This window comes from Solea solea, chromosome 18 (assembly GCF_958295425.1).
Source record: "Solea solea chromosome 18, fSolSol10.1, whole genome shotgun sequence".
In the NCBI taxonomy this organism is placed as follows: domain Eukaryota; kingdom Metazoa; phylum Chordata; class Actinopteri; order Pleuronectiformes; family Soleidae; genus Solea; species Solea solea.
Window position 1 is genome coordinate 15,979,463 of NC_081151.1, and position 13,695 is coordinate 15,993,157.

Sequence of the window (13,695 nt, forward strand, 5' to 3'; positions counted from 1 at the left end):
GCAATTGAACTGTGGTTGACCTTAAAATTGTGATTAACCAGATTTATAAATCACCAGTCACAGTGTACTAGATATCCAACCTATTTCCAGAGTTTATTTTAGCTGCCTCATTTAATTTTCAGTGCAGAGAGTCACTGGAAAAGTTTCTCCCTGCTTTCACTCAGTCTATCTTTTCCTTTTTGCTCTGCAGTACCTGGGACATGTGGAGGTGGAGGAGTCCAGGGGGATGCACATATGTGAGGATGCAGTGAAGCGGCTGAAGACGGTAAGTTTCACTCGACTTCCAGGAACAAGGCTTCGTTCTTTTTCTTTTCTGTTCTCTCTTTTATCTTTTTCCCACCATGAAATTCCTCCTCTGTGATACCAGAACTCTGCTGACTTTGCCTAACATCTGTTTTATGGCAGCCCACCTTCTGCTGTCAGTACGTTGTTCTGTTCCTCGTAGTCTTACATCAGTGTTTATTCCTGCCTAGTTTGCCAGAGTGTAGATGATTTGTCAGTGACGGTCTCCACCCAACGTGACCTTAGGACAACCTTTGAAGGGTGTCAGGGTCCGAAACTTATCCCACTGTCTCCACACACACACACACACACACACACACACACACTCTCTCTCTCAGTTAGAGCAGACAGCAACAAAAAGGAGCACATTCCAATTTGAGGAGCAGGGGAAGGAACATGGAGGGAGGGTGGAAACTGTGGAGCAATTGCTTTTCCATTTTGTCGTTTTGCCAAGGCCCCTCCCAGATTACAAAGTCCCACAGGTAAATGGGGCCATGACTCTGAAGTCGGGGCCAAACGTGAGTCAACAGGTCTGTTTCTGGGGTTGTCTTCTGTGAGACTGGAGCCGGTTCAGTAGGAGAAACGCATGACAACGCGGTTACGCAATTCCTGCCTGAAGCACCGGTGATAAGCTTTCAGTTTCAATTTAAAATGAGTCATAGTGAATGAGATGTCACACCCTGCTTCCCTCGTTATCAATACATACATACACGCGTTGCTTCATAAAACCATTTGATCAAAGTCTTGGCTGCATTGATATGTGTTACTCATGAGCTGTCGGAGCCATTTGTTGGTTTAAGAACTTTAGGACAGCCCATGGCCGAGTGGAAAGGAAACTTGGCTTAGAACTGGAGGGTCGCCGGCCTGAATCCCGACAGGTCAAAGGCTCGACAGGTCCCCTTTGCTCCCCTAAATGGGGAGGTTGCGTCATGAATGGCATCCGGCGTAAAATGTCTGCCAAATCAAATGCAGTATGTGGATCGCTGTGACCCTAGAGGCGGGAAATCATTGGATACTAGTTGAAATAGAGCAATAAGATGCTGAATACAAATTGGAGAATTAGAGAACATATGTACAACATGGTGTCACACTAGAGCATGAACACCCAACTTGACACACGCTTGATTATTCACGCCCCCACATGCATACAAGCCTGATAAACTCACACACTGGTGCTTGTTTTGGTCACATGATGTACACAGAGCCCAGAGGCGTGGCCCTCCTCAACCTGGAGACATTTCCTCCTCTGGTTTCCTCTGACATTTTGCTCCTCACGCCCTCGTTACCCACAGAACTTATTCGTGAGCTTGCAGAGACACGATTTTATTGACGCCATCCTCCTTCAAAATGTGAGTCAGACTGGAATCATTTCTTCTTCTTATTTTTTTTTACCTCTTCACCATCATCTCTCTCAAGAAGAAGCCTTCATCCAGTCGAGTTTTGGTATTGACTTAGCATTTTACCTGTTTGCCTGAGGGGCTTGTCTTACAGGAAATGCTGGAAAACAATCACTGCTGGTTGGGAAATGCATACTCTACATGATGGTGTGCATTCACTCCAGTGAAGGCACTTAAGCACTCTTGTCTCATTGTTGAATCTTCTGCTCATATAGAGATGCCATCAATAAACAAATCACTGAATCTTCATCACTTTAAAAAAAAAAATATTCAGTAATATTAATATTATTCACAAACATTCAGCAGTGGGGGTGAGAGCAGCAAAATAACAAGAGGGTTGTGCTGCACTGCGTCGCTCTCCACTTTCATTTCCATTATTCTAGTTCTCTTTCCATTATGGTTAGTTTTATAATTCAGTGACTTTCAAACAACAAGAGAATTGTTAAGTTTGCAGGCTGCCTGACTTTGTCCTGTGTCTGTTAAACCTGTTAAAAAGGTGTTTTGGACAATATTACATTTGAGGTCTGTATTTTATTCTTGTCATTTGCTGAATGTTTCAGTCAATTTATCTCCAGTTATATGAGATAAATACAGTATTAAAACATAACTAAGTGTCTTCACAAGTTAGAAACACAAACATCACTGAAGCAGAAGCTCCGGACGTCACATGACTCGGTTTGTTTATACTGCCATGTTGGTAGGTAAAAGCCTCTGCAAAAATTCAAGTCGTCAGAGTTCACTTTATACTTTAATTCCTTAAAGATCAAGCAATATATGGCAGAGCCTGACAGGCTGATACTGATATCTGACCCATATACTGCCCCCTGGTGCTCTTAATATGTATGGAAACAGCCAGATAGGACTTTATTCCAGACCTTAAGTATTTTGATGTCTTCAGGTATCTGATAAACTTTCCATCTTCCAACTCTGGAGAACAATCAGTTATTGCAATACAATCATGTCAAATAAACAAGACATTAAAGTCAGTAAATGTGGATTCTGTACCTGATATGAAGTGATTACTATACAAGCAGAATAGCTTACCTGTGAATTACCATCAGTATGCTCTGTCTTCTACACTCCCACATTTGATGGCAGTGATCCACCTCTGCTGTGTCACGGGATCTTTTGTGGTCCGATGAAATGCTGCTTATCCACAACAGCAATCCACAATCTTCACGTTTTATGAAAACAGCTGGAAAAGAGACATATTGCCTTGTATACATGCTGCAGGTTATATACATCTATGAATGTGGACAGCACACTTTCCTGCCAAAATAGTGCTGTTTTGATTCTGACTGTTGCAAGACAGGATTGTGTAACATCAGATCCTGGAGTTCTATAGCTAGACATTAGTAAGCTAAACATGCATATATAAGGTCAGCTTTTCGAATCTTACTTTTGAAAAATGGGAATGCGATTGTAGTCCTTACTGTTTTCAACTATAAACACCTCTGATGCCAGTCCTCCATGTAAGAGCTAAACTGTCTTGGCCAAACCACAACCACCGGCCTCCTCTAAACAGATGTACAATTAGCAAGGTCCTGATGGATCCCAGGTCTTCTGAACAGACTCTTTAATTAGTTTACTTGTAGCTCACTGTTGCCATGCAACTAATACAATCACTACCACAAACTAATAACTACATTTCCCAGGAACCAGGCCCACACCTGTAGCCACTTAATATCTCAAGTGTGGGGAAGCATAGGATGCTGTTTCCTGAAAATCAGCTAACATCTACCAGACAGCAGCCACATCAGCACCACAATCTGGATCTGGCAGCATCAGGCGTTACGGTCATGGGCCGCGGAGCGAGATTAAAAACCAAGAGTGTTCAAAATTCCATGGATGAGGCCCGTGCTGGAGGGCATGTGTTGGTGGTCTAGATGTCACTCAGTGTGTGTTTATGTGTGTGTGACAGCTATAGCTCCGAGTCAACACCATTGGTTTTTCCCAGCAGCCTTTGGGTCTATAATGAGTTTTCTCGCGTCTCTCTGACCTGTGACTCACAGGGGAGGATGGAGGAGGAGGAGGAGGAGTCTGCATTGCGGCTTCGTCAACCTCCAAGCTGCCCTTTTGTGTTGTCATCATGACGTCACTTCCTGCTATTGCTGTTGGCCTGTGGCCCAGGGTTGGAGGTATACTCTAGGTTTGAGCAGTGGGAGTGTTTTAACTGTTACTCAGGATCTTAAAGCAAGCAGGAGTGTTTCCTCTGTGCAGACTGGGTGAGGCAAGCCTGCAAGATGCTGACATGCTGAAAGAATTTCAATTGTATTTGTACATCAACACCCAGTGGCCTCAGGGTACATCACTGCCAACATACCCAAATCCATTAGATGATGTTTATGTAAGCTGGCAGTTTCAGTGAAGACTGCTTTTGCTGCATGTAAGCATTGGACGATATAAAAATGTAATGTCAGGATTATCTTGACCAAAATATGAACTATTCACTACACTACACTTTATTTTGATCAGACAATTTCTCTAAAATCACATTAAAATCACTTGACCGTACGTACATTTTCTTCATAAAGATATTATTTTGTATTGCAGATGGGATAATTGTAATATAGTGGACATTTAAAAAAATAAATAAATTAGAGAAAGCACTTGGAGAGCGTGTATCAACAGTGTCAACTGTGTCAACATACTCCTCTATTTCACAAGGTTATTAAAAAAAATAACTCCTGAATCTGTTTGCATTCCCCAAAATTGTTATAAAAATTCATCGGTTACTCATTTTTGGTGTGCCGCTCACAGACAGACAAATACAGCCAAAACATAACCTCCTTGGCAGACATAATAAGATTCTTAAAAACAATAAAATCCTATAATGACTAGCGGGACATCAAAATGATGTTAATTGGCATTTTCAAGTCACTCACATGAAACACTAATGACTCACCCCTTCGTTATTGTTCCTGTAATGGAAATTCACTATGAAAGACTTTTATTGTGAATGCTTTTTACTCGCAGTGTGCGAAATGTGGGAAGCGACACATTTACTTCACAATCTTTTAAACAAACTCTTCCCTCGTCCCGGCATGTACTGAACTCTATGTTGGGCCGTTGTTTGAGATAGTCGACATTGACAAAATGTCACATCAAATACCAGGATGACGTGAACAGATAGAGATATCTGTTCTAAGGTGTGACCTGTTGCACAAAGTGGGACTGTGTCATAAATGTTTCACAAGACGTGTGATTTCCTTGTCGCACATCCTGCTGGTGGATAGTGTTGTTTTTGGTACAAGCCACTCGCCTGGTTCTACCACTTGAAATGTTTTTAGTGGGTGGTAAGGTTGTCTCTCACAAATAGGTCGAGTACACTCAAATAAATCCTTTTTTTTGTTACCACACAGGTGTTTTAAGTTTCCTGCTCTAGTTTTTTTTTAATAATTTGTGTCTTGTTTGCTTCTCTTTTGATCTTTCAAACTTCAGTTTTCCTGCCCAGGAAACTTCCCTACTCTGCAGTCTCGCCACACTCGATAAAAAGCCTGAATATTGTCCTTTTTTGTTGGTGTTTTTAATTTGTGTCTTTTTAAGCAGGTTTTATTTGCAGAGAAATTCCTCCCTCCCTTCTCCCTCCATACTATTGCTGTCCCATTTCAGTTAGCATAACCCTATAAATAATATTTCCCTAACCCTAACCACCTATCTTACTAATACTAGCTGTTAAGGCTCCGCCATGATCTGCATGTTGGTGTGTTTCTTTGGTTACATCCATACTACTAAGTTTTCATTTTTAAAATGCAGTTTTAAGATAGAAATCATTTACGTACAGAACACGGCTAAAAACCCATGTTGCTCACAAGGGGTTAGCATTCTAAGTATAAATTCTAATCAAATAATTGACGGGATTATTTGTCAATTAATCAAATGTTATGTTATATGTAAAAGTTATGCGAAACAAGCCATATTCCACACCATAACTCTTTCAGATCTAAGAGTGTATGCTTTCTTCAAACTAACTTCACTGCCACCTTTTGTGAGGGAGGAAAAAAGCATCGGTGCTGCAGCCAAAGCTACATGATTCAGAATTTTGACAGAGGAAAATTCTCCACTTCATGAAAACAAGAAAAACAAGAAAAACAAGAAATTCAAGCACATGAGAGCTTGTGAGATAAATGCGGGGTCCACAGTGTGTTCAAAGGAGCGGCTATGAGATGCATTTAATGACCCCGGGAGACTGGGAAACTTCATGACTTCTGCAAAGTCCACTAACTAAATGCTCACTGCTGCTGCCACCTTGTGGTAATAGATGCACTGTAAATCAATTAAATCCCAGACATTTTCCAGTTGTTTCTTTTTAATATAATTACGGATTAGGGCTGCACGATAAATCGTTAAAAAAATTGCGATCCCCAACGACACGTGATCCAACGATTCTTCTGCATTTTATTTCTTGAGCTGCATCGCAAATAAACGATCCTATTTTTTTTCTCACCACAAACGCAGCCTTGTTCCTGCCTTCTCTCTCAACATATGAAGCGCCTTTACATCACGTCTGCAGTTGAGATTTAACAAGCACTGGCGCTGAGTACGGCACAGAACAAAGGAGAAAGTGGGAAAACCCAGGTGATAGTGACGAGAATCACACAACTACCCGACCCGAGCTTGTGCTAAAAAAAGGTTAGCATTCGGCTCGCCGCCCACGATCTCAGGCTTTCAGCAGTGCTGTCGCGAAATACACCAGACTCTTCTGTTAAATTATGAGATTTTAGACATTTCCTTGCTAAATGTCGGAGATTAACCCATATTTTCAAGTCTTACAGTTCGGCATTGTTCGGTTTGATTCTTGTGCCTCTTCCTGTGACGGCAGTCTGACGACGTCACGCATTTTCCCTGGTTATGACGTCACGAGTCCAGCAAGTGGAAATACACCATATGTCACTTTAGCCACTACAATAATAATAAAAACAATAATAACAAGGCAATCGGAGATGGCGGACTTCACCCCATTCACGCAAAACAAGTCTCTGATGGCCTCTGTTGGTCATATTGGCAAGTGCAGGAACACAGACACACCAATAAGACCATTATTTAGGGCCATGTTCAGGGTCTATAGAAATCACACTGTTTGGCACTTTACTTGAATTGAGTGTGTGTAATCTGTTGTTCATGAGTGCAATAAACCAGAATCGTGCAGCCCTATTACGGATAATCAAACAAAATAATGGAATAATCATGCCATTCACTAACAACAAACAACAGGAAGTTGTAGCTTATTCCTCTCTTGTCAGTCGCTTTGGATAAATGCTTAAATGTCAAATGTTAAAGTTGATTCTTTCCTCTGTGTTTTTTTTTGTGGAGTTAAAGCGAGTGTTACTGATGAGAAACGATAGCGGTGAAAAAGACGTTTTTTAATAGACTGATGAGGTAAAACTGAAACTGTGAAAGGAAATGATTTAATGGAGCTTGTTTCCATTACCTCTTCCACAGTTGACAACTCAACAACAATAGTTGAGTTGTGGTTGATCAAAACATTAGTTGGAAAGTAAGTTCAGGTAACTTTTCCATTTGAAGAAGGCTCTATAATGCTTTTGTAGTGTGGACATCAGGCGTATCCGGAATTTATGTCGTATGGATGTAGCCTTTAGAAAAACGCACACACAGAAGCACACTATTACACGCTTGGCTCATTCCAAATGAATTTGCAGTGTTGATGGTGGTTAACACGTTAAATCATGCATTAACACGGTGCCGTCTCCACCATGACTGTGTAACAGGAGCAGAGTGGCACTCCTTCTCACAGCTCATGAGCAGGAGAGGAACTCAACTAAAAAAAAGCGAGGGGGGGGATTAAGATTAGGTTGGGCTCTGTCTCATTGTGGTGTCTTTGTGAGGTTGAGATGGACTAAACTTGACCCCTCTGACTCTGGCAACAGTCACAGGCTGGACTCAGAGGTCAAAGTGTCATCTGTGGAAATCTGTTTATGTCTGCTGAACACCCATTGAAGGACCCACGTCTTGGTCTAGGAGTCAGAGGAGAAAGAATAAAAAGGGATTGGGGATTATTCCCACCAAAGTCTCCTCTGTTAAAGGCAGCTTGGTGTCCACTGTTTCAGTGGTGGTTCAACTGTAGTTTTATATTGTTTCTGTCACACAAGAACGTGTCATTTCCTGCTGTCAGGGGGAAACGGTAATTTGGTTTACCAGCTTTCATTGTGGTAGTACTAACATTGATCATCACGAAAACAATAACAATCACAGTATCACCTAGGGCTGAGCAATATGGCGTACAAATAATACCTCCATAGTTTTATGTCCCAATGTAGGAGAGTCGGAGCTCATGAAAAGTTTTCTTTTTTTTGTGCTTTATTATCTGTGTTACATACAGTTTTTACCTTTATTTTTTTGATAATGTTCATGTTTCTCTCGTTTTTTTTTTTTTTTTAAAAAACAAGGAAAATATAAATAAAAGGGATTTAGATGTGTAAGAAACAATGAAAATAGGGCTAAACAATTCAAATTTAAATTGCACTTTGCAGATTGCAAATGCTGCAAGTTCTCATTCTTGCATTAGGATATAGTTGCAAATATTTTAATTGTACCTGGTGTATCTTTTAAAAAATCTATAACACAGTACATACTGAACTGAACTTGAAAAATGGTATATTGCAAATTGAACTGCAATCGCAGCATCTGTCGGAAAAATTGCAATTTTATTTTACAAAATCAAAATCGTTTTTATTATTTATTTGGAAATGTGGTCGAGTTCTGCAGTAACACAAATAATTGGGCTTTAAATTGAAGAAGAGCTATTAAAGTTTTCCTTTAGAATTCTATGCCAGTTCCTTGTATTTTGAATACATGCCTTCATATCAGTGTCAACTGTAGCTTTTTAAATTTGGGAAAGATGGGAAAGATGTCACAGATGAATTATTAGGAAATTTTGAAAGAAAAAAAAATTAGGGATTTTGTCAAATTTTCTCACAATAGCCCAGCCCTAGTTTCACTCAGTATGGAATCATGTTAAGAGCTTCTTGATCCATGGCCTCACTCGCTGACTCACTCACTCACTTACTCACTCACTCACTCACTCACTCACTCGTAACCCAGTTCCACTTTCACCAAACAAAAACCTCCAAATCAAATCCCTTCCCTCAGGCTCCAGACCATTTTTAGATTTCCTAGGTAACATTTTCATACCTTGTTCCTCCCTCCGTCTCCTCCATCCCTCTCACCCTCCCTCCAGGACAGGAAATTCTTCAAAGGATTCTTTGCAAAAGTAAGTTATTGCTTTGTGTGTCTAAGTGTGCTTCTCCTTATTATTATCATTATTATTTTTCCTCCTCTTTCCTCCTCTCTCATAACACGTCACCCTTTCATTGTATCTGAAGGCTGGAGGAAACACACACACACACAGAGAGACAGTGATGCACGGGAGAAATCTGTCTGGACACAAACACAATGATGCATGTGTGTGTGTGTGTGCGTGTGTGTGTTGGTGGGGTGGTTTAGGCTGGGGTAGGGCACTTTTTTGTGTGTTTTTCTGTGTGTATGTATGTGTGTGTCTATTAACAGGTATACCTTCTCTCCCCTCAGCCCTTTATCCATGAACCAAGAATGGAACAATGAGCTGCTTGTGTGAATGAACGTTTTCCTTTTTTGTGCACACACAGATATTTTGATTGTCTAACCAGTGAGGTCACCACTGTAGACTGCATCAGTGCACCAGATCTCATACCAATCATTTTGTTTCTTTTATTAAACTGTGGGTATAGTGAATGACGCAGCACTCAGACAACAAACTCCTGATGTGTGTCGTCTCCTTTTTGTCTCTTACCTGGTGTTTTCTCTTTATTCACAGGTGTGTGTGTGTGTGAGTGTGTTTAAGGTACTAAGGATTGGTACAAAGGGAAGCGAGTAAGTTTAATTTGTTTCTTAACTCGTGCCTCTTCCTTTTGTGTGTTTGCAGGCTGGAAAGAAGCCAGTGCGGGCTGTGTTGTGGGTGTCGGCAGATGGGCTTCGTGTTGTAGACGACAAAACAAAGGTAATGAGTCCCTCCAGTCCTTTATCATAGGCTCCGATCAAAGGGCTGTAGGAGGAAGCACACGTGGCTTGTGCAGCTTTTGAGCTGGAAGCTGCTGAGCTGCAGCAGCAGTTAATAATGGTTATGAAGCCACCAAACGTCTGGTTCCGTGACCTTCAAATGGCCTCATTCAGAAATATGTGGTCATTACACCTGCAGGAGAAGCTTTGAGTTGAGCAAACAGTGTCACAGTTAAGGTTACATTGACACCTGCTGGATAGCACTGGTACTGCATGAGTGTCAGCACACCTGCTGGCTGAGATGTAGTGATGAGAACACAAACATTTACAAGTGTTCTCTTCTGTACGTGTTCATTTTTTTTTTAGAGGGGAAATGTGATTTTTACTGTTAAAAATTGTAATTTTTTACTGTTAAAAGTTGTAATTTTTAACTGTGGACATGTTGCTACACTTTAGAGCCATGTGTACCATGGTTCTCAAACTGTGGTGCCCTTGTACTGGTAGTCCTAGCAGGAGAATCAGAAATACTATATACCAGGGTATGTGATCGGAGTGGAGCTGAGGAATTTTGAACAAATAGCAAAAGAAATAGATTAATTAAATAATAATAATTAGAGTCGACTTATCTCTTACTCCATCTTAATCTAATTTCGTTATACCTGTGTTCCAATGTAAATGGAACGTGGCCTTTTTCAGCCTCTGTTGGCTGGATACCTGTCTGAAGAGTTGCAGGTTTCGTTTAACCTCTGACCCAGTTTTAGGTTGTTAGGTGTGAAAGGTTGACCTGAGAGGACACAGTGTTGTAGGCGTCAAAGACACCTCCGCTGTTGAGTGTCTCCAGGTTAACGTAGATTAGTGTCCTTGTCCTTTGTCCTTCGGATGTAGTTGAAAAAGCGGAGTCCTGCTCCGGATGAGCTGGCTCCTCCGTGCTGTGCTACGTGTTGACGCCGTGTTTGTTTGGTTCCCCCAAAAGTAAAGTTCAGGACATCATTACAATGCACCGCATACAACACAGACGCTCGCTCAGTGACTCATTCCACCACGTTGCACTACAGAGCGCCACAGGAAATCATTCCTGCTGGTTGCTATCAAACTGTTTAATTCATCCTTCAGGGTGTCAACACACTTTCACACCAGTAGACTGTCAATGATTTGTGCAAAAGCAGAATAGTTGGTACAATAGTCCATGTTCACTGCTGCTACGGGGGGAGTAACTGCTCTTATAAACCCTGTGGCTTTGACGGCATACGTACAGTTTAAACAGTACAATTCATTTCAACTGCTTTTCTGTACAAAAATGACATTTGTACATTCTGTTTGTCATCGACACTGAACCTAAAAAGTCATAATTGTCTTATTAAGCACATATTTCCTGTTATGCTCGTGTTTCATATTCATTTTATATGTTTTATTTGTTTCTAATATTGTGTCTGTTAATCTTATTCCTTATTTCCTGATTGTTATTTGAGTGTAAAGGAGCAAATGTAACCAATTTTACTTCATTAAGTTCTGTTATTAATTTCTATTTACTGTATAGTGTTTAATGTAAATGATTAAGTCCCGGATCACTTTTCACTGGTGCTCTTAAAGTGAGTGATGGCTGTAGTTGGACTCTTCTGGAGCTGATGGTAGTTCAGTTATTCAAGCACCCTCTCACTGAAGCACTTTTCACTCTGCAGTCACTCATCCCACATTTAAAAACTCACTGGTGTGAGAGTCACTTAACCCTGACAATAGTTTTGAAGCTCATGATACTAAAGTAATTGTTCTCTTTTTTTTTTTCTTTTTCGCAGGACCTGATTTTAGACCAGACAATAGAGAAGGTGTCGTTCTGTGCTCCAGACCGGAACTTTGAGAGAGCGTTTTCTTACATCTGCAGGGACGGCACCACGCGACGCTGGATCTGCCATTGTTTTATGGCCATCAAAGACTCGGTGAGGAATCACAGTGAACCTCTGTTTACTGTAGAAACAGATGGCTCTGCACAACACACAGTACATGACACATCACAGGAAATATCACTGAATATAATGATTAAACTAAATACACTCATGTCGAGCTGAAACAATCGATTACTAAATGAATCGACAACTATTTTGGTAATCAATTAATCGGTTCAAAGCTTTTTTCATGATTAAAACAAGATTTCCGATTGTTTAAGCTTCTTCAGTGTGAGTATTTTCTTCATTTCTTTGCTCTTGAGAACAAATAAATCATTAAAAGTTAATAATTTTGGTTTGTGGACAAAACAAGACATTTGAAAACATAATTTCCAGGTTTGACGAACACCGATCAACATTTTTTTAAGGTTTTCTGATATTTTATGGAGCAAATGATTCATCGATTAATCGATTAATCAATTATTTAAATTATGTAAATAATCGTTAGTTGCAGCTCTACACTCATGCAGTACATTAATATTACAAATACAATTGTTAAATGCAGTATTTACTACTATCAACACTAGGAAATACCAAGGAGACCATATTAATTGCATACACCAGTAGAGATCATTAAAAAAAGAAGGAAAAATAAAAACAAATTAAAAATGTTATTGCACTTTTATATTTCCTATGATTGCAATATCTGTTTGATGTTAATTTTTAATTTGTTTAATTAGGGTTGGGTTTATATTTGGTTTTTACTGATACTGTGCCATATTGGCAATAAGTTGAAGGTACAAAATTTGATGTAAATTGTTTTGTTGTGTTTATTCAAGTAAAAGTCCTAACTAGTCATCACAATGATGTAATTACTTCAAAATAAGACATTTATATGGAGTTCATATTGTTCGCTGTCTCCTTTCAGGGAGAGCGTCTCAGTCACGCTGTAGGTTGTGCGTTTGCTGCCTGCCTGGAGCGAAAACAGAAACGGGAGAAGGAGTGCGGCGTCACGGCAACCTTTGACGCCAACAGAACCACTTTCACCCGCGAGGGTTCGTTCCGGGTTACTACGGCGACAGAGGCGGCAGAGCGGGAGGAAGTCATGAGGCAACTACAGGACGCTAAAAAAGGTCTGTATTTGTTGTGTTAGTCAGTTTTAACCAAGCTCTTGTTTCCCACATCCAGGAAGTGTTTTTGCTCCATTTCTTTGTATGTATGTGACACTAAAAACAGAGAATACATTTAAAATACAGGAAACGTAGACTAAATGTAAACTATACTGTGTCTTCAAACTCTCATAAAAGACTTTGCGAGGATTTCTTTGCTCACAAGCAGTTTCTTTCAAGCTAAGAAAGTTATGATTGTAAGACTTACTATTAATCTTAATGTTAAATAATATCTCAACTTATTTCTTGAATTAGCTGAAGCACTGATGTTACTATGAAATGAGAGAATGAATGTCTCTGAAATGCTATTTTATTGTCCAATAGTATTTAGGTAGGTATTTTTAAAATATTATATAATAAATATTATATATAAGTTGAGCAGTGATAGATTTGGATTAATTTGTAATCAAAAATTAATTCTAACATTAAAGCTGCGTGACTTGTTATGTTGGTGATTGTTATTATTCTGCTTCTTCTCCAACAGCAGACACGGATGTGAAGGTTGCTGGGAACTCGGCCATTTGTGTGACAAACTCGTCCGGACACCAGACGGGTGGTTCGTCATCGCCCTCGTCCTCCCCGCCTCTCTCCATGACCTCACTGGGACCTCAGGTCATTCCCCGCAGGCACGCGCCAGCTGAGGCTCTGGCCAGACAGGGCTCCTTCAGAGGTTTCCCCGCCCTCAGTCAGAAAACGTCTCCCTTCAAACGTCAGATGTCGCTGCGCATGAACGAGCTGCCCTCCAACTTGCAGCGCAAGTCTGACTTCCCCATGAAAAACACAGGTGATTTACTGTGGGGTTTGTTTTCATGTGGATAAATATGTTTTTGAGAACTTTGCATGTGTGGACAGGATTATTAAAATACCCACCCATGTGTGGACTAGGCCTCAGACAAATAAATTCTCTGTATTCTAATCCAGTAATGACCTTTATCTTATGTACCGTTGTGACAGTTTTCCTCTGTTTAAACT

At 40.3% G+C, this 13,695-nt stretch overlaps 1 protein-coding gene across 6 annotated transcripts in view; it reads left to right on the forward strand.

Annotated features, from left to right (window-relative positions):
- The window catches only part of numb (NUMB endocytic adaptor protein), a 55,192-nt gene that overhangs the window by 38,179 nt on the left and 3,318 nt on the right, over positions 1-13,695 (forward strand). For 2 of the 6 annotated variants that reach the window (XM_058614980.1, XM_058614978.1), the window contains exons 3-8: positions 191-265; positions 8,878-8,910; positions 9,601-9,675; positions 11,468-11,608; positions 12,483-12,687; positions 13,208-13,507. In XM_058614980.1, coding sequence (XP_058470963.1) covers positions 191-265; positions 8,878-8,910; positions 9,601-9,675; positions 11,468-11,608; positions 12,483-12,687; positions 13,208-13,507 — 829 coding nt within the window. The remainder of the gene's footprint in view (positions 1-190; positions 266-8,877; positions 8,911-9,600; positions 9,676-11,467; positions 11,609-12,482; positions 12,688-13,207; positions 13,508-13,695) is intronic. The other 4 variants (XM_058614976.1, XM_058614979.1, XM_058614975.1 and 1 more) reach the window with 3 other exon arrangements.